This window comes from Heptranchias perlo, chromosome 11 (assembly GCF_035084215.1).
Source record: "Heptranchias perlo isolate sHepPer1 chromosome 11, sHepPer1.hap1, whole genome shotgun sequence".
Taxonomy (NCBI): domain Eukaryota; kingdom Metazoa; phylum Chordata; class Chondrichthyes; order Hexanchiformes; family Hexanchidae; genus Heptranchias; species Heptranchias perlo.
In genome coordinates, this window is record NC_090335.1 from 56,502,843 (window position 1) to 56,525,097 (window position 22,255).

The 22,255-nt window shown below is 44.1% G+C and overlaps 1 protein-coding gene across 1 annotated transcript in view; it reads left to right on the forward strand.

Moving 5' to 3' along the window:
- The window catches only part of LOC137326842 (target of Nesh-SH3-like), a 75,682-nt gene that overhangs the window by 17,015 nt on the left and 36,412 nt on the right, over positions 1–22,255 (forward strand). Inside the window, exons 3-4 of the mRNA XM_067992223.1 lie at positions 4,209–4,286; positions 8,683–8,815. Of these exons, the coding sequence (XP_067848324.1) occupies positions 4,209–4,286; positions 8,683–8,815 (211 nt within the window). The remainder of the gene's footprint in view (positions 1–4,208; positions 4,287–8,682; positions 8,816–22,255) is intronic.

Genomic DNA, 22,255 nt, shown 5'->3' on the forward strand with positions numbered 1-22,255 from the left:
TGTGCCCTGCATCACCCACAGTTACATAGAATGACATGGAATTTACAGCACAACTGATCTATGCCGGTGTTTATGCTTCACACGAGCCTCATCCCTCCCTACTTCATCTAACCCTAAAGAGAAGTAATCATTCTAATAGTCTGTCTTGTTTAAGGAGCTGTCTGGAAATAAAGCATTAAATAGCCTTTTAGTTTGATTGACAACTGGCAACCCAAAGTGTCATTGGACTGGAGCTGGAAAATCCTTCTTTTAATGGGACTCAAAGTTTAGCAGCCATCACCCGCTGGCTTTCTCCAGCTGTTACTATATTGTAAAAGTATATCATGCAAAATGATTCTTTTTGGAGGTGGTGGTAGATAAGTTTATATTTAGTGTGTATTCTCTTTCAATCCACAACTGTTTGTTGCCGGTCTCAACAGCACTTTGGGGGTAGTTCTAATCCAACACACCTATCATCCTCTGAGCAAAGATTTTTTTCCCTAACCCCCACATTTTAATTCTTTTTGTCATTATCTGTGGAGCATTCCTGCTCCTCTGGCTCCACAGTAAGACATTTTAAGAAAAAAAATGACCTTTTTTTGGCAGCTGCACCAGCCACATAAGAATCCTAAGCAAAGCAGGCCCAGCGGACTTCAATGGCAATAAAAATTGGAAGAGGTGTAAAACGGGCTGCCGAATCACTATCGCCCATTTTACACTATTGCACAAAGTCAAAATTACCCTGTTGTCCCTTCTTAGGCTGAAAAACATGTTCTTGGTCTTTTGTCCATACTTCATGAAAAAATGTACACTGCTGTTCTACTGTTTTCTGCAGACTTTGCTTTAATATTCTGTCTGCTTCTTAATGTAGAACCGGGTAACTGGATAATTTTACCTGAGTTAAATCATCTACCTTTGAGGAATGCCAGCTATTCATTGAAAACAATACATAACATGGGGAATTAAGGGATATGGGGATCAGGCGGGAAAGTGGAGTTGAGATCGACGATCAGCCATGATCTTATTGAATGGTGGAGCAGGCTCGAGGGGCCATGTGGCCTACTCCTGCTCCTACTTCTTATGTTCTTATAGTTAATTCGGTGTGGATATCTGAGGTATCCTGAATTGGAGTATGTACCCATTCACTATTAAGGACATGTTGGTACTTTAACTGTACATAATAGTTTTCGTGCAACCATTGAAGTTCATTACTATACATCTTAATTTTCATATATTAATGCACTCACTCTCCAGGGCTACTGCCTATAGTATTATTCACTAGGGAGAATTTTCTATTTTCAATATCTTAACCATTTCAATTTCTGCTGTCGAGTGATTTTCTTCATCAGTGTAAAATCTGCCCAGGAATCAGTCAAAGCTTTGCAATTGATTTTAACCTGTGCTTCTTCTGAATTGGCTCTGCCTCACCACCTCTAAATAAGATTTGTTGGCCTGGATTTTCCGCTGCCAGGTACGCGTTGTTGTGGCATAAATTGGGCGGCTGATAAAGGAAAATGGGTGGGGCGTTCTGTCCCACTGGACCTACATCCACTGTGCCCCGTTGTATTTTCCAGGGGGGTGGGACTCTCGGAAGTGGAACAGGCAAACATTCATTCAAATATTAAGGAGGTGGTGCAGAGGAAAGTGGCCATTTTCCTGCCTTTCTTCATGCAATAGGTAAGGGGGCCCTTCTATTTTGGAACATTCCCCCTTCCACCCAGCTTCTTAGCAATGCTGGATGCCTGGAACACAATGGCATTCTTGTGGCCCAGCATTGCTGAGGCATTAATGATAGCAAATATGTTGGGTGATATTTTTCCATATATAATTTACATATGCATACTCTTCATCCACTGTCACTTCTGGAAGTGGCGGCAGATGTTAGGGAGCTGGATGAATGATTCCCCACCGCGATTCCTGCTCCTATCCAGCCCAAAACCACCCTAGATCCACCCTAATTGTCCATCAGTCTGGACGATATGGATATTTATGTTAATGATCTAGAAACTGTGATTCTACAGAACTTACAAGATGACTTCAATTAGCTTTTATTCTTTAATGACAATCATCTCATGTGGGCACTTAGGGAAGACAAAATGGGGTAAGTCAAGAACGGGTGGGTTGGGGGCGAGTGGGAGGTTAAAATAACAGCTTATTGGAGCGGGACCTCATCTCGGCACCAATGAGCCCATTTCTGGGTTTAACCCAGGCAAGTTTGTATATGTGTGCACAGCAGACACCAGGAAGCCCCGCCCTGACTTAAAGCCAGCGGGCTGATGCTTAAAAGGGCAATGTACTTCATTGAAATACTTGAGGTACTTAATATTTTGTGTATTTTAAATTAAAATGAATTTAACCGTACCTGTTCGGGTTTCCTATCGCTTCCGATTCATGTCAGGTGAAAGCAAGTGGGAACGGCTGGATCTATGAGGTGAGTACCTTTGTTGCACTCCTTGTGGCCCGGAGGAGCAGGAATGCTTCATCCAGGCCCAGCAAGCTCACCTGGCCAACAGGACCCCCACGATCGGCTGCCCCCGCCCTCCCCAATGGTGGACCCCCACCTCTCTCCGACTCTTCACCCGACCTCCAGCGACCTCCGATCTCCTCCCCGGCCCTCCGATCTTCTCCTCCACCCATCCAATCTCCTCCTCAAACTTCGATCTTCTTCCTGGCCCCCCCCTCGATCTTCTTCCTGGCCCCCCCCTCGATCTTCTTCCTGGCCCCCCCTCGATCTTCTTCCTGGCCCCCCCCCCCCGATCATCTTCCTGGCCCCCCCCTCGATCTTCTTCCTGGCCCCCCCCTCGATCTTCTTCCTGGCCCCCCCCTCGATCTTCTTCCTGGCCCCCCCCCTCGATCTTCTTCCTGCCCCCCCCCCTCGATCTTCTTCCTGCCCCCCCCCCCCTCGATCTTCTTCCTGCCCCCCCCCTCGATCTTCTTCCTGGCCCCCCCCTCGATCTTCTTCCTGGCCCCCCCCTCGATCTTCTTCCTGGCCCCCCCCTCGATCTTCTTCCTGGCCCCTCAATCACGTCCCCAGCCCATAATCCTTCCCTCCCTCCCTCCCTCTCTCCAATCCCTGGCTGTGGCCTGCAGCTGCAGCCTTCCTGCCCGACAGCCTTACAGCCTATCAATCAGACTTGCTGCCGCACACGAAAGCCGGAAGTAAAATTTATTGGCCTCCACCAACTTACCTTCTGGGTTTTGCACCCGAAAATCTTCACCCCCACTCCCTTCCCAGCCTGAAGTGAAAATTCTGCCCAACGTTCTTTCTTTATATCCAGTATCAACCTCAAATACTCTGGTTAAATATAATTAAGATCATCTGCAGTTTACAGCTACTCATAAAATGTGCCAGCCACGTGCCTCAATCTCAAAACACTAGCCTTCCCCCCCCTCTAGATAGTATTACTGTAATATTGTCACTTATTATGCTGTTGATCCTATGTTCACTGAAGTGAGATTTCCTAAATACTGCTAATTAATGTTACATTATGGGTAGGTTGGTGCTGTGAACTCTTGCCTACTGGGACTAGTATTGATGCTAATTAAATCATTTCACTTATGCCCTGGCAAATAAAGTGAAAATCTGCTGATTTCATTGGATCGGTTGTTCTTAGTTTTTGTCAAATCTGAAGTCAAAGTTATGAGATTGGACATTTTGAATCTAAGTATGAGGTTCCCTACTGCCAAGCAAAATTGGTTGCGTTGCTGGCATGGCATGGAATGGGGATCAGAGTCCACAAATCACTTGCTCTGGGCTGGGCCCACTCCATGAGCTTGACATTGTGAATCAGCCCTTGGAGGTAGACTCCTTATTGGCCAATGGAGAAAGGAAACTTTTATTTCATCTCTTGGGGCTAGATTTAAATCAGAGGTTAATTGAGTGTTTTAATCCTCTGGGCCATCCAAACCACCTAGATGGTGTTAATTTCTGATGTTGACTCATATTAGAATTAATAAAAGGGGCTGTTTTCAGTACCTATGACAAAGAGCATAGATAGTATGTATAGCATAGAAACTTGGGGCAATCTATCAGTGCTCTACCACTTTACAACCCTGGACTACTAGCTTATATAGAAGTTTCAATGATGTCGTTCAGATGTAATTTTAACAGAACATAACATAATCCCAATGGCTATAGATATTATTGTTTAACAACGCATTCACTTTGTCAATTAGCTGTTGTGACACTGTTGTATTTACTTGCCTTCATTTCTTTTCTTTGCTTTCAGAGTTCAACCCCAGGTATCTTATAGCAGTTCATCCAGTGGCTGAGTACAACAATGCTGCCATGGGGAAAAAATGCAAAGGTTTCATACTTTTACTTCTTACTCAATTATGTCTAAAATTGAAATAGTTCCACATCGTGTTCTCCTACAATGTCCTCTTTCTTTTTTTGCCCCATCTATACAAGCTTGCAGACATACACAAAGTATGGCAGAAACAAATCGCCACAGTGCATAATTGTGCTTGTTTGAGATTTATATAAAATCAAAGCCAAATGCAGATCAACTCAACGAAGATACCAGTTTGAGTAATACCCATGAAATGCATGTGAACTTCGATATCAGGTTTAATTTGTTGTCCATCGCCAACTTGCCAAAAGGTTATGACCAATATAGATTTGAAATAGTAAACATAGCTATTCATCTTAGTTTAATTAAAAATTTATTGCATTTACTTCAGACAGAGCTTTTCTTTATTTTGGCATACTTCATGCATTCTTTGTTCACTTCAGACTCCATCACGTGCCTGCGAGTAACGTGAAAGCTGTTAGATGATTATTTTGCCCCTACATTAGTAGTCTTTGTATTTGTGAAGTATTTAAATTTAGAATGCACTCTGTCTGGACTCACATATTTGACCCCTTCTGCTTTTGTTTCATATTTCTGAGGTCACGTGTTCTGTTTGGGCCTTGGGTCGGAAAGTGGCACATTACTTTCTTTCCTCAATTCCCTGCGAGAGAAATGATCGATTGTTTGGTTGTCTAACATCTTGCTTTATTGGACCATGTGCTGATTTGTGTTCACTGCTCATTATGATCTGGGTTGTAACTAGCATTGTGAGGTTTGTACACATCTGGAGAGAGATTAGATTTTGAATGTTTGTATGTTAACATCACTGACAGCCAGGCTGTGGCTTTCGATAACCTAGTAGTAATTTTATTAAATATAACATTAAAATTAGAAAAGAATGATTAGTGTTTTGGTGTTCCCAAAGTCTATCCTGTAGCATACTCTTCACAATACTGCTGATCTTGTATGTTCTGCCTACAAGCGTGGTTCCTGAGAGGAACTAAATGGATTGTGATGTTTCAAATCTCAAATTACACTAATAGCAATGTTTTTTCTTCCACAAACCAAAGACATTCCCAAAGTCTACAACTGTTTATTTAGATAACATAATGTATACTAAAATGTATTTTAAAATAATACCAATCTGGTACAGGATGCAGCACGTACTATTGCTCTTCGAGCACTTTTGGTATTACCGCAGCATTTACTGATCAAAACAGTACCATTTACTTGTCACTTTTTAAAAGATTTTGTTCATTATTTTATGTTTTTCACTTGAGGTTTCTCCTACTGGCAGGAATTGAAAGAAATCAAACACATTTCACTATACGTTCCATTGCTTTGAGCGCTGCAGTCCCCCAGTGCCTCAAATTTTAAATTTTCATCCTCATGTTCAAATCCCTTCATGGCCTCGCTTCTCTCTATCTCTGTAACCTCCTCCAGCCCTACAAACACCCCCTCCAAACGCTCCATTCCTCTGACTCTAGCCTCACGTGCATCCTCCCTCCCATCATCCTACCATTGGCGGCTGTGCATTTAGCCGCCTATGCCCCATGCTCTAGAATTCCCTCCCTAAATCCCTCCACCTCTCTACCTCCCTCTCCTCCCTTAAGATTCTCTTTAAAACACACGTCTTTGAATGGACTTTTGGTCACCATATCTAATCTCTTTTTTTCTTTGGTTCCGCATCCATTTCTTTGCAGTCTAATGAGGCCTCTGTGAAGTGCTTTGGGACATTTTTTTTTACATTAAAGGCGCTTTATAAATTCAGTAAAAATAGAAAATGCTGGAAAAGCTGAGCAAGTGAGGCAGCATCTGTGGAGAAAGAAACAGAGTTCAGGTTTCAGGATGAAGACCTTTCATCAGAACCAGATGATGTTAAAGAGTTAAAATTTTTAAGCAAGTACAGAGCCAGGGAAAAAGCGGAGGGGGGAGGGTGGGGAGGAAAGAACAAAAGGGAAGGTCTTTGATAGGGTAGAGGGCAAGAGTGATTAAATGACAAAAGGGATGATGGTGCAAGGCAAGGAAAGTGGTAATGGGACAGGTTAAGAAACAAAAGATTGGTCTAGATGAGGTGTAAATGGCAACAGCAGAACCATACCCAGCAGCTGCAGTCCAACAAAAAAAATGCAAGTTGTGTTGCTTAAATGTAAGGAATCTTACAACACCAGGTTATAGTCCAACAGTTTTATTTGAAAATCACAAGCTTCCGGCATCTCCACATCATGTTGCTTAAAGTTTGACTATTATGCTTGCAAAGTCAACAGTGATTTTGTTTTTGCTGTAGTGCTGTAATTACACTGATGGAACTTGGTGTTATTGTCTTTGTTTATAGAATCACAGAAATGTTAGCACACAAGAAAACCATTTGGCCCATTATGTCTGTGTCAGTGCTAGCTCCATATAAGAGCAATCCTTTCTAATCATGTTTCTCTGCTCTTTCCCTGAACTATTTAATATTTTTCTTCAAGTTTATCTAATTCCCTCTTAAATGTTGCGATTGATTTGGCTTCAATATCCACTTGTGGTAGTGCATATTGTAATAACCCTCTGGAAGAAAAATACTTCTAACTTCCCTGTTTATACTTTTTGTACTACATTTATGCTCCTTGCTACTGATTTGCGGACCAGTGGAATTAATCTTTCACTATCTAACCTCTCAAATTCCTTCAAAAATGTTGAACACTTCTATTAGCTTACCTTCAACTTTCTCTGCTCCAATGAGTACAGCCCTAACTTTTCAAACCTCTCCTCACAACTATATCTACATTAATCAACACTGCCTTTTTCCCATGGCTCCTGTTGTGGCTTAACCAATGTCTTGTATAGATCCATCACCTTGTTAGGCCTCAGCTGGAGTATTGTGTTCAATTCTGGGCACCACACTTTAGGAAGGATGTCAAGGCCTTAGAGAGGGTGCGGAAGAGATTTACTAGAGTGGTACCAGGGATGAGGGACTTCGGTTATGTGGAGAGACTGGAGAAGCTGGGGTGGTTATCCTTAAAACAGAGACGGTTAAGAGGAGATTTGAGAGAGATGTTCAAAATTATGAACCGTTTTGACAGAGTAAATAAGGAGAAACCATTTCCAGTGGCAGAAGGGTCAGTAACCAGAGGACACAGATTTAAAGTGATTAGTAAAAGAACCACAGGCGACATGAGGAAACTTTTTTTTACGCAGCGAGTTGTTATGATCAGGAATGCACTGCTTGAAAGGGTGGAGGAAGCTGATTCAATAATAACTTTCAAAAGGGAATTAGATTATTACTTGAAGGGATAAAAATTACAGGGCTCTGGGGAAAGAGTAGAGGAAAGGGACTAATTCGATAGCTCTACCAAAGAGCTGGCTCACACATGATGGGTCAAATGGCCTCCTTCTGTGCTGTATCATACTATGATACTACCTGTTGTATTCAGTGCAACTATGTACAAAAACCCAGAACCCCATTTGCCCTTTTTATGGCTTTCCCAGCTGCAATGCTGCTTTTAAAAATATATGTGTCTGTACACTGAGATCACTCTCCCCAGTAATAAATTTACTGTTTACAATGTATTTCCAGTCTCTGTTTTTCTTGTGAAAATATACTAATTCACGTTTATCTACTTTAAATTGCATTACCACATATCTGAATCTCTCCTAATCTGTCTGTTATCTTGCAGTCTGCTCTATTATTCCTCGTAATTTACCATGCCCCATAAATTGCTATCATTGGCAATTTTAATATTCCTTCTATGTCCATGTCTAAAAGATTTATATGTATGGAGGACAAAAGAGGTCCCAACACTGATCATTGAGGTCTGAACTATCTACCTCTTGTCAATCTGAGAAATTGCTGTTCTGGATGCTAAAGGCTCCACTGTGCTCCTCTTCCCTGGAATGTCTTATCCCTCTCTCCCTGCCTGTCTGGATCCCTCCGTGCCTCGTTCTTCTGTTCACTTGCACTTACTTGACAGAAAAGAATTTCAACTCATTGCGGCTGCATTGATTGGTTTATTTGAGTGTTGGTTAGTATGTTGTCTAAATCTGTAAGCTGGTTGCTGTGCTCCGGCTCCTGGCTCTACACCCCATCCCAATTGCACCTGGTGCCTGGTTCCTGTTGCCACACGTCGGATACTGCTGCTGTATCCATTGCAAAATAGCAACCTACGTATATATAGCATATACCTGCCAAAGTCCCATGATTATATCCAGTGGCAAGTTTGTCCTCTTGTTTAGCTGTTGTATTGATTGCTCATGTTGTATGAAAGGCTCTTGGATTTGTTTATGTTAAAATCTGAAACATAAACAGTTCTCTTTTTAAAAGCTAAACAATCCAGAGATTTATTTTAAACCATATTTTAAATCTAGAATGAAGGGTGTATTGTATCCTGTTCAACATGCAGTGATGCCATGTACTTTACCTCCATTTCAGGTAACCTAGATCTCCACAAGCCTCCGCAGATAATGATAGACACTCAAACCCCTACATCGGTGTTACTCACATGGGGGCACAGGTTTAAAGGAAAAATTTATAAGAATGTTGGCAATGAATGTGAAGATGAAAGGTAATAAATTCCAACTATATGTTTATATTTATATATAATTGACGTTAAGGATGAGGAAACCATTTGTACATTCCTACTCTTAAGAAGCAATCCCTTTCATGCAAATTTTTATCTCAGATTTTTGTTCAAAGTGCAAGTTATAGTATTTTCTCGAGCAGAGATTTTCTAATGTGAATTAACTTCACTGAAAAGTTCAACACAAATAAAATGGGGGAGATTTTGAGGCCTCCTGTCCAGCAGAAACAGAACAGTAGCATCCTGAAAATGGTGGGGATTGACTTACTACCTCATTCCTGACGACGGTGTGGTTGTACCTGTCTTCCCCAGAACCTACTGTTGGTTGGTCGGAGCGCAGGCCAGGGTCATGCAGTAGGCCCTTTTAATATGTAAATCGGGGTCCTATGATGTGCATAGGATCCCGAATGCCATTTTAGGACTGTACTGGGTGGACCATGCACTTAGCACAACCCGCACAATATCAGTTGGCGGTCCAGCCGAAGAGGAGCCCAGCGAGTAAATTTACATCTGTGGAGTCAGGAGGAGGAGGAGCAGGACTGATTCACTGGGATTCAGAAAAAGAACTTGGGCCGCTGCCACACTGGGTTCCTCCCTTCCTGAAATCAAATCCCGCTACCCCCCCCCCACTCACTACCCGGACCCACCTTCTTCAGGCCCGGAGGTTGCCCGTCCTGGCCAATATTTCAGTAGGCTGGAGTCGGCAGGCTGCCCCGGGGCTTTGTTTTCTGTCCGCAGCCCTATTCTAATGAGGCCAGGCCCTCAAAATTGACCAGATCTATTGTTGGGCACCACCAGCAGCTGCCCAAAACCCGCCCACAGTCACATTTACCCCGATGAAGTAGAGGTATGTAATTGAAAGTGAGATAAAAAGCTCAAATTGCGAGTCTGACCACCAGCCAATTTTTTTTTCACTAAATCCTGCTGAACATCCTAAAACTTGTGCAGTAACTAAATCCACACAGATTTAGCTAAAGCCTACCAATCACTTCTTCTTCAAACTAAATGACTAAGTATCAAAATTCTGTGAACTTAGAATACTTCAATCTATGCATCATGGAGCTACAATACATGGCATTTTGATTCCAAATCTCTGCTAAACATTTCACTACCAAAGTATCCATTACAAATAATTAACTTCTATTCTCCATCAATCTTAATCTTTTTTACTTGTAAACATGCCAGAGATGCCAGAACATCTCAGATCGTATAATCGCTGCTTCTGGCTTGCTTACATGCTGAGCGTAAACATATTACTACACTAATAGTTATAAAGGGAATGATTTTGAAAAGTACTTTTGTAAAATATATGTGCTATTTATTACTTTCTATTTTTTCTAAGGAATGCAGGAGATGATGCAATAATGTTGGAAGTGTTCTGTGATTACTGTAACATAGAAAGCTGATAATGCACATTACCTATTTAAAATAAAATGTATATTCTTCTGTATTCATAAGATGAGGGGTATCAGTGGGACACTTCCACATTTTTGGCATCCAGTGACAACATCAAGCATTCCCAGGTCAAGTACAGCACAGCCACCCTTATGAACTCTATGAGTGAGATGAGCAATTCAGTGCCAATATTTGCTGAATTTTAGTTTTATGCTGTGGATGCATGCCTACAATGAAGTAGGGTTGAGTGTGCCAATGCTCATTTCATGGATGAATCTTGCAGCTGTCAGAGGGAGAAGGGATTTTCGTTGCATCAGTTTGTGTTGAGAGCTGAGGGAGTTGTATATTAGCAAATTGTGACTTCCTGATCCCTAATCACTCTATATTTTATTTCAAAAATGACATTTGGAGTTGGAGGTACTTATCTCCATTATGATTGCGCCATATATGTAGTTCTATCAAGCATGGGTGAGAATTGTGGTACTATACAATTTTGAGAATATATTATCAAAACACAGGTAAGTGCCTCCAACTGTTATTACTAAAGGGATGTTATTGCCCCATCAGGGAGTATTGGGGGAAATTCAGTTCTTGGGAAAACCAACTTTCACTAAAATCTTTGTTGTTATGGGCCAGATTTTGCTGTCAAACTAATGGTGAGACTAATGGCACTTGCTATTATTTATGCACAAATGGAACAGCAACTTCAGGCGAGGGGCAGATGCGCAGTTAAACTCGAATATACAAAAGTTGCTGTCTGAGTTGTGTCGCTCCACCGTTAGCTTCAGGAAAACAGCATCGCGCCGTCTGCCTCACCATTGAAATGCATTGAATGGCGTGAAGTTGCTGTATTTGCCTGGTAGATACGAACTATACTTGCCACAGCAAATTAAGTTTTGTCACTTTAAGTGTAAGTACTCTTTTAACTATGCGATAAGTGTTAATTGCTGCCAATCAACCTCACTGACACTGAAAATTAACTATTACAAGTGTGGAGTCTCATTCCTTCAGGTATTAATTGTAGTTGGAGATTTTAAAAATGTCAAATTTAAAATTAAAAACATTTTTATTTTTCCTTTCTATCTTTTTTTTTCTCTCAATCCAATTTTTCGTTCTGGACCTGATTTGACATTGAATTTACCCACTCTAATTACACTCTCAGTCTTGTGCTGTTTATTTCTCAATCCTTCAATCTGATTGATTAAGGAGATACACACTTGCTTGCCCTGTTCACTCAGGTCCCAGATGCCTGGTTTCCCTCGCTGCAATGTTATCAGCTCGCACTTTCAACAACTTACCACGCAAAAAAATTAAAAACCTAAACGTGCAAGGGCAAGTCTAACTATGCCACGCTACAGTAAAATCTAGCCCTTTATTTTCATAGCCCAACGCCTTTAAACAAAAACTCTTTGCCATATATCATGCTGCTATCATATTACTAATTTGCAGATCTTCCAACCCGAGGAAAATTTGAAGAGAGCGACGTGCCAAAAGAAAAGGTGTAGCCAAATTTGCCTGGGATTCATGGGTTGCTTTAGACTCCAAGGGCGCTAAATTGAGCTGTGTAGCACCCGTTGTTTCGGTGCTACACGGCCTCTCCAACATCCAAGATGGCGTCTTGGCTGTGCACGCACGTTTTCAGTGTGACATGCGCTGGACGCCATCTTGGTATAGGAGTTAGCGTATGCGCAAATACTGAACACCGCGGTGAAGCAGGTAAAGTAAGGAGAAAATGTGTGCAATCAGTGTGCAAAGCTGATTTAAAGTGATACACACCATTTTGGCACTTAACACTCAACTCAACGCACAGTCTTAACCCCAACCATCTGAACGTGTCTGAGAGTGCCTGAAGGACCCCCCACCAGTGCTATTTAAAGGGACCATGCAGGTGTTGCAGGTTAGTTGCTGGATTATTACTTCTGGCTGCTGGTGGAGTAGGAAGTGTTTTTTGAAGCTCCCTATAGTTACTGAGAGTTGCTAGAGTACATTTGAGTGTGCTGTGGCAGGTACTGCCCTACGGTTTGGAAAGTTACAACTGCAATTAAACAACACTCCTGGCAACCATGGGTGGTGTGCTAGGGCTCCCGCTGGGCATTGAGCACGACTAGGAGCATTCAGAGAGGCTTCGCACAGCAGGTCAAGCTGCGAGGAGGGAAGAAGAGGAGGTGCAGGACACTGAGCAGGAGGCCCTATCCAATGAGGGCCTTCCAGGACCAATTCTCTTACTTCAACATGACTGAAGAGGATTGCATCCGATGGCTGAAGTTCACCAAGGAGGCTGTGACTGAGATCTGTCAACTGATGTGGCCACAACTGCAGCCTCAGAGCAGGGCAAGGACAGCATTGCCTGTGGCTGTGAAGGTAACTGTAGTGCTGAATTTCTACGGTTCAGGATCATTTCAGGCCTCTGCTGGCAATATGTGCAACATCTCACAGAATGCAGTGCACTGCTGCATAAGGGAGGTCACAGATGCACTGTACCAGATGAGGAACAGGTTCATCACCTTCCCTCTTTACAGAGGCAAGCAGAACGAGCGAGCATGGGGGTTCACTCGCATTGCTGGCTTCCCCATGGTGCAGGGTGCCATTGACTGCACACACATTGCCCTGTGTGCCCCACATATGAATTTGGGCGTCTTTGCCAACCAAAAGGGCTTCCACTCCCTGAGTGTGCGACTGGTGTGCGACCACATGCATCGAATCATGGAGGTCGATGCCCGCTACCCTGGGAGCAGTCACGACACCTTCGTCACGCGGTAGTCCAACATGCCAGCTATCTTTCACCCGTCCCAGCAAGTCAAAGGACGGCTACTGGGCGACAAGAGCTATCCCATCACTCCCTGGCTCATGACTCCGGTCAGGAACCTGTGCACACGTGCACAGCAGGCCTATAATGAGAGCCATGCTGCTACACGCAATGTCATGGAGCACACCATAGGTTTCCTCAAACAACGCTTCCGCTGCCAGGACCAGGCTGGAGGTGCCCTGCAGTACCCTCATTTCATCGCACAAATTAAAACCACCACCAAATGCAAATTAAAAGTCACATTTAGCAATGAATAAATGAAATTATGCAAACAGAAAAGAACTATTCACCCTTGTGCATTCCCTTAGTGCCTGCTGTTCGTGTGCTTTTACCTATCCTAGTGCTCCTATGAGGTGCTTCCCCAGTGGTTGGAGCATGGGTGGTGGAAGGCTGCTGGCCTTCAATGGAGAAGCATGCAGATGACCTCGGAGGATGACCTCAAGCAGCTCTAGGCCGGGAGGGCCCGGCTTCAGGCTGCACCACCTCGGCCTGAGATGCAGCAGTCTGGCCTGGCTGGACGGTAGGCAACAACGAGGACACTGGCGGAGTGGCAGGGGTGGGAGCAGGAACGCTGTTGTCCGGAGAGAGGACAGCAGGGCTGACTGCCATGGCACCACTGCCACTCTCCCAGGTCAGCGCCTCAGCAATCCTGGTGATCAGCTGGAGAAAGGATTGCTGGAGTGCTGTGACGTCCTGGAAGCCCCGTTCCACTGTGGTCCCCAGAGCCACGTTAGCAGCAGTCTGATCAGCAACCAAAGCTTGCAGACCTTTGATGGCGTCAGTTTGTGCTGCAATGGAAGCCACGACATCGGCCATCAGGCGCTGCATCATGGTGGATTCCACAGGTGTGGTGATGGAGGTGACCACCCGTTCGACATTGGAAAGGATGGGCTCCAAGTTCTGCGTGAAGCCCTGTGCCAAGTTGGAGCTGGACTCCTCCAGGCCCCTTCTCATTCTGTGTAGGCTTTCTGGCAGGCTTTCCAGTGCCCCAAGCATTTGTTGGTGTACACCCATCAGCCATCTTCTGTAGCCTGGCCCATCGGAGTCCTCATCTGACTCCTCTCCAGCCGAACTAGTGAGTAACCTCACCCTCCAGCGAGCTGGCACCTGTGGTATCCGTTCCCTCCGCCCCGGCTCCTGCGCACTTGTGCTCGGTGTCTCACCACGTGCAGATCCCTCCTCTGACCTAACCTCTAAAGGATGCGCAGTGTCAGTATCTGAGCGAAGGTGTGGCTTCAGTGTCCCCCTCCTCCTCCCCGGACGATGCCGTCACGCGTTCTTGGGTATCTGCAATGACAAAGGGCAACAGGTTGAGTTGTGGAGTGGGGAGAGGAGCAAGTAAGACGTATGTGCCGACATCACCTGCAGCACATAAGTCAGAAAAGATTATGAGAGGAGGGAGATGCGGGAAATGAGAAGGAGCATTAGATATGCAGAGACCCCCTTCATCGGGACCTCCAGCGCGGCATGTTGCCATGGCTGCAGCGTCGGCCCACCCAATGCTCCAAAGCACTGTCTCCTCTAGGTGGGTGAGGACATGTAAGTGTTCCCATCCATGCTCAGGTCTCTCCTGCTGCCAGCTGTTATGCGCCACCTTCTCCTGCAAGTCAGTGAGTATCCTGCAAGATGTGTGGGTGATGTGCCTGCCGTGGTCGAATAGCTGCCAGTGAGTGATGGTTGTGTGGCCTGCAAGTGTGGTACTATGTGCGGGTGAGATGCAGCATGCCAAGTGCAGCAATGCTTATGGATGTGCAGTGTTTGTTGGTGGGTGGGTGACGGAGAGTGTGATGCGTGAAGCAGTGGTGCAGTTGGTAGGATGTGCCACTTGACACTTGCATTCACTCACCTTGACCGCTCTTGTCAAATCTTTGAACTTTTTTCGGCACTGCACCCATGTGCGTGGTGCAATGCTGCTGGCATTCACTTCCTGCGCCACAGCCTGCCAATGCCTGCAGAACTGCTGCCTGGAGGGTCTCCTGCCACTCTGCGGGTACATGTTGGCCCTCCTTTCTTCCACCCCTCCCACCAGAGCCTCCAGAGCATCATCGGAGAAGCGTGGAGCCCTCTCTCGCGCCGGTCCTGCCATCCTCACGGTCATGCTAGTGAACTGCGCATGTCCCATTTAAAATGTGTACCTGCACCTTTAAGAGGTGCAGGCTGCTGATGACGTGTGCTGAGCATGCCCCATTTCCAACTTCCTCATTCTCCGAGCAGCCTCTAATCAGCGCGGGTAGCGCTCGCTGCACGGAGCTATCATACTAATTAACAGGCAGCACGAACTTCATGTGCTGTCTGCGTAGGGGCCATCAGGCGCAGGGTAATGGCACATCATGCTACCCGTGTCTGAAAATGGCCCTTATCAAATTTTCCCACCCAGCAGCTTTGTGTTGGCACAAACCCTTCATTTATTTTGTATGATAAAAAAAAATCAGTAAACTGAGTAATAATGTGTGTGTATTAAAATGCATATAATTATTCAGAAATTAAGGTGTCACTCTTTAAATGGTTATGAGTTTGAAGGTCTGAATTTACTACTAGATTTATGATGGTATCAATATAAATCTGGCACCAGATTGATAATATAACACCAGGGTTTAATGATTACTTCGGAATTGAAGTCACTGTTTTGCTTCTTGCCAAACCCTTGAGAAACAAAGCTGTAGTGTAAGAGCTGGAGCTCACATATTGGCCCAGAATTTGCTGCCAAAATAACGGTGAGTTTAATGGTGCTCACCATTATTAGTATATAAATCATCCAGCAACGTGGCGAGGAAGGGATAACCAATGAATTGCAAATAGCCACAAGTTGCTGGTCGATTTCCTCACCCTCAACCGCTCCGTGAGTTTCATGAAGTTGTTGCATTTGTGCATTAATTGCCAATTAAACTCATCGTAGAAAGTTAGTGCTGGTACTTAACAGTGTAAGTGCTTTTTTAATGAGGAGATTTATGTTCCTGAAATGTTAATCAACCAGAAAGGGAACAATTTAAACTGGAGCTTCATCCCAGCAGGTAGTAAATTTTAAAACTTTTTTTCTTATTTTTCCTTTCTGTCTCTTTTTTCTTTCTCTCTCAATCCAATCTTTCTTTCCATCTCTTTATTTCTCTTTCTGTACCTCCTTCTCTGTTGTTCCTCTGTTTCTTTCTCAATCCTTAAATTGCATTGGTTAAGGAGATAGACTGTTGGTCGCGTTGTTCACTAAGGTCCCAGATGCCCCGGTAATATCTCGCCATGCCGTTATTAGCTCGCACTTCCAGCAACTTATAGGGCAAAGGATTTTCGAGCTGAAGGGTGAGGGAAAATGTCTAACTATTGGGGCACGCCGCGAGATGCCCGGCTCCAGCAAATTCTGGGTCAATGACAATGACCTTTGATCGAGATGGTTGTTAATGTAAACCAACCCCTTTGGGTCTGTAGATTGATAGGAGTAAATACATTATGTGTGTAGAGCTGGGTGAAACCAACTGCATACACTGGGCACTCTGATATCCTGTGAAATGTAAGTGCAGTTCTGGGGTTTTGGAAGAAACAGTGGGTGCAAGTGAGGCAGCATTGTTTTAACACTGGTGCTATTGTGTTCTTAGCAGCGGCATTGAGGTTAGGGATTAAGATATGCAAATTGGGATCAAAAGAAGCTGTTTAGACATCTACAAGGCACAAGTCAGGAGTGTGATGGAATACTCTCCACTTGCCTGGATGAGTGCAACTCCAACAACACTCAAGAAGCTCAACACCCTCCAGGACAAAGCAGCTCGCTTGATTGGCACCCCACACCACCGCCTGAACTTTCTCCTCCAAATCACACACCATCCTTACTTGGAAATATATCGCCGTTCCTTCATTGTCGCTGGGTCAAAATCCTGGAACTCCCTACCTAACAGCACTGTGGGAGTACCTTCACTACATGGACTGTAACAGTTCAAGAAAGCGGCTCACCACCACCTTCTCAAGGGCAATTAGGGATGGGCGTTAAATGCTGGCCTTGCCAGCGACGCCCACATCCCACCAATGCCTTTTTCATCACTACCTGCGTTGCTATCGACAGTTCCTTCAACCGCCCATAAACCATGGATCATCCAAGTCGGCCATTTCCAGCGGTATTTAAAAGAATTCTCACCTGCTGTCAGATAAAATGCTGGGAAGTTTTCGGAGAGATTTTGCTTTAATTGCATTGTGGTCTTGCTTACTATTTTCAATGCTTGTAGTGGCTGTACATTGCTCTGGCAATGCACCTTTTTCATCACGGTGGGTCCTTCTGGGATTTCTACTCTAGTAATGAAAAGCAATAGGAGGAAGGACCAAACAAAGCTGTAGCTGCAGGGAGACCAAATGGAAGGAGGCAAGCTCATAGGAACCCTTACCTGCCTAATAAAGTGTATAGGCTCAGGACAGCATACCTGTAGTTCTCTGAGGAGCAGTGCAGAAGGAGGCTTGTGCTTCTCCAGGGAAACCGTCACAGAATTGTCTCACCTCCTGCAAAAAGACCTGCAACATACTGTCAGAGCTAGTACAGTATTGTCTGTTTTAGTCAAGTGGATGTGAGGGCACTTAAATATATGAGTGCAAGTAGAAGGAGCTTTAGTGAAGTGTCTCATTGTGATTGGTAGAGAGGCACTGGAAGCAGGGGATGGGAGAATTGATAGTGCAGGTGTTAAAGTAGGGTTGTGCATCGTTGTACAGACAGTAAGAGGGAAGTGAAAGGGTGTCTTACCATGGCAGTCCTGGTGAGGTCATTAACTTTCTTCCTGCGCTGCACCCAGGTCTTGGGAACAATGATGCTCCCATTGACTTGCTCAGACATTTCTCCATTGCATCTGATTAATTTGCCTGGGTACCCGTCGCCCATCGGAGAGGAAGAGGACCTCCATCCAGATGCCCAGTTGCTCTATGAGCACCTGCAAGGCTGTACCAGAGAACCAGGGGGCCCTGGACAACGTCATGCTGCCTGCTCGCTTTCCACTACTCACCATTGAAAAGTGCATCTCCCTTTTAAGGGTCTTTAAGTATTGGCCACCCTGCCAGGTTTCCTGTCCTCCAAATCGACAAGCTGTCTACAAGGAGTGTGATTAGTGCTGACAGTTTGGCAATTCAATTTAAATGAGGCATGACAACAAAGATTGATCACTGCCTATGTCAGGCGGGCGGAGTGAATGCCCCACTCGTGCTTGAATCGAAAATTGCCCCCAATAATGATAACAGCTCAATGACAGACTCTTTTACTTATGGTATCAATTTGATGTTATACTCCGACTTGGCCATATTTCTGGTTTGGCGCTTCAAGTTTTTTTTCAGTATTGCTCTGATGCTATTAAGACCAACGTGGCAGACATACCAGCTACTCCAACAAAATATAAAGTTTCTAATGCTAAAGCTAGGACAGAAAAGAAGGCTGTTTCTAATACAGCAGTTGTAAAACTGCCTGGGAAAAAAAAAGGTTATGAATTAGGCCAGTATGTCTGAGGGATATAAAAGAGGACAGTAAAAAGAAACAGAGAAGGTACGTAAAGAATAGAAAACAAAAAAAAAAGAGAACACGGGGAATGGATATAGAAATGAGCAAATAGCCTAATGTATCAAAAATCAAGGGGAAATATTTGAAAAATAGAAATAATTTAATAAAGGAAGAAATAAATGATGAAGTTGGCTGGAGTCATACCTAGTACAAAGGAAGATGGTAGTGGTTGTTGGAGGCCAATCATCTCAGCCCCAAGACATTGTTGCAGGAGTTCCTCAGGGCAGTGTCCTAGGCCCAACCATCTTCAGCTGCTTCATCAATGACCTTCCCTCCATCACAAGGTCAGAAATGGGGATGTTCGCTGATGATTGCACAGTGTTCAGTTCCATTCGCAACCCCTCAGATAACAGAAGCAGTCCGTGCCCGCATGCAGCAAGACCTGGACAACATCCAGGCTTGGGCTGATAAGTGGCAAGTAACATTCGCACCAGACAAGTGCCAGGCAATGACCATCTCCAACAAGAGAGAGTCTAACCACATCCCCTTGACATTCAACGGAATTACCATCACCGAATCCCCCACCATCAACATCCTGGGGGTCACTATTGACAGAAACGTAACTGGACCAGCCACATAAATACTGTGGCTACAAGAGCAGGTCAGAGGCTGGGTATTCTGCGGTGAGTGACTCGCCTCCTGACTCCCCAAAACCTTTCCACCATCTACAAGGCACAAGCCAGGAGTGTGATGGAATGCGCTGCACTTGCCTGGATGAGTGCAACTCCAACAACACTCAAGACATTCGACACCATCCAGGACAAAGCAGCCCGCTTGATTGGCACCCCATCCACTACCCTAAACATTCACTCCCTTCACCACCGGCGCACGCGGCTGCAATGTGTACCATCTACAGGATGCACTGCAGCAACTCGCCAAGGCTTCTTCGACAGCAACTCCCAAACCGTGATCTCTACCACCTAGAAGGACAAGGGCAGCAGGCACATGGGAACAACACCACCTGCACATTCCCTTCCACCCCACCCCAACTTGGAAATATATCGCCGTTCCTTCACCATCGCTGAGTCAAATCCTGGCACTCCCTACCTAACAGCACTGTGGGAGAACATTCACCACACAGACTGCAGCGGTTCAAGAAGGCAGCTCACCATCACCTTCTCGAGGGTAATTAGGGATGGGCATTAATTGCTGGCCTTGCCAGCGATGCCCACATCTCATGAACGAATAAAAAAAAGAAGCATGTAAGAAAAAGTAAAAGTAACAGAATAAACAAGAACCTCTAACTAGAAATCTTGTTTTAGCTTTAACTGAATCGTCCACTGGAGAGTACTTTAAAAATGAATGCAACCATAAAAATTACCCCAAAAATAAACATGCCAGCCACAAAAGATTAAAGTGCGTTGAATCTTATTAAATATAATAAATGCTATATTTTTGCAATAAATTTACTGCTGTACTTCAGCATTATTTAATATGTAAACATTTTGGGTGCATAAACTGGACGTCTACAGGTATAGAAAACACATAAAGGGGCATTTTTTACAAGGTCATTTCTGTCCTGCATGCTAGAATTTGCTACATGGAACCAGAACTTAATTCAGTGATACTGTAGATAGCGGTTGTTTTTAAACCCTGGGGAGTGCTCACATTTTAGTGTAGTTTCAAAGAGGGAACCAAGGTTACATTGTTGAAAGTGTTCTAAAGCTATTTAACTGGGAAATCTATGCTGGTCAGTACTATTTTTTAGAACCTAAGAATGGGAGCCTATCTTATACGCAGGAATATTTGGCTCAAAAGGCCAACCCGGATCCCTCTTTAAAAGGTTTGAACATTATAATCAAAAACAAACTGGTTAATTTTAAACGAGTTTGACTGAGCAAGACGAATCTAACAAGATACCCTGCTGCTCGTTTGGTTTTAAGAGTCCACATTATGTTTGTTAAACCCAGTTAGTTTGCTTCTATCAGTATTTATTGGCTCATGATGTACTTATAACTAAATGATGCATATAACGGTAAATTTGCAGGCAGACATGACGTCAGTGCCCTATTCCAGAACTTATGTCTCAGTGGTGGATACTTTTCATTTTCAGTGTCAGCGTTAATCGAACGGCACAGAAGCCCCACCCAGCGGGCAACCCGTTCAGTAATACCTTGCGGGATTGGCCTCAGAAACTGAGTGAGACGGCCTGCTGAAAATTTAAAGAGGCACTAACCTCCATTAATAGATCACTAGGAATTCTGTACTTTTCTGATTAATGCATTCCAAATCCATTTCAGAGCTTGGAGATTGCATCTTTTTCATTTTTTGCCTTTCTCACCCTGACTAAGCATTTTTAGTTTATCACGGTGCCATTTTTGCTTCTTTATTCGGATGAACAGAAATTAATTAAAACTTTTTTCTCTGAGTCATAGATTCTCTGTTGCTGCTGGGAGAAAGAAGTTTTACAATATAAAGAAAAATAATTCATTCCCAAATGGCAAATTAGAGTGTAATTTTCAATAAAATTGAGCAAATGTCCCTTCCTTTCGCACTTGCCCCATCCCCCACCTACCCACAGTTAAAATCGAGCCCAAGATTTATTTTCTAGGAGGGTTTAAAAAAGGAAAGAAAGACTTGTATTTATATAGTGTCTTTCATGACCTCAGGGCGCCCCAAAGCACTTTGCTGCCAATGAAGTACAGTAAGGTAGGAAACACAGCAACCAATTTGCGCACAGTAAGATCCCACAAACAGCAATGAGATAATCTGTTTTAGTAATGTTGGTGGAGGGATAAATGTTGGCTAGGACACCAGGGAGAACTCCCTTGCTCTTCTTCAAATAGTACCAGAGACCTGTTGCATCTACCTGGGGGCCGATGGCACTTCGGCTTAACATCTCATCCGAAAGACGGCAACTCCGACAGGGCAACTTTCCCTCCGTATTGCACTGGAGTGTCGGCCTAGATTATGTGCTCAAGTCTCTGGAGTGGGACTTGAACCCACAACTTTCTGACTCAGGAGGCGAGAGTGCTACCACTGACCCACAGTTGTCACAGGCGACAAATGGAGTTGACGTAAAAATCTATGATGTAATAGAATAGTGGAATAGGCTTGAGGGGTTAAATGGCCCACTCCTGTTCCTTTGAAATGCTTCGGGGCATCCTAAGGATGTGAAAGGAACAATCCAGGATATTTTACGGGTTATTTTCAATAAATTCTTTATAGTGTACTGTTCTCACATTTCCATGGCTTTGTGGATATTGTGGCTTCTTTTAATGTAAACAAATCCAAATTGCTCTTGATTTACAATAGTATTCATGCCGTACCTCTATGGTCTTCTCTTAGTTATACAGCTTCTTCTGGACCTCCAGTGCAGGTCCCCCAACCTGCAGAAACAGCATTGATTCTACGTGAGATGGATTTCTGTGCCCCCTGTCCACTTTGCGTTCTAGAGTGCTGTCCTCCTCCCCAAAAAGTGTGTTATTGTTGCTCCACTATTGTCACCAACACTTGTAGGGTCTTTTCTCCAAATCAGCTTTTCCTATGCTGACATTCAGACATTTTCTCCAACAGTTATGCCTTCTACAGCTGGATGGTCGAACCTTTTGACAGTTATGTTGGTTAGGTGGCTTATTAGTTACTTGGGAAGTATTAAAGGATAATTATTGCAGTGTGTTGTGATTTGCTGCTACTTCTGTATTGTGAGATTTGCATTCTTACAAACTTTACATTTAAAAACCACGTGTCCTTGTGAGTTCATCAGCGATTA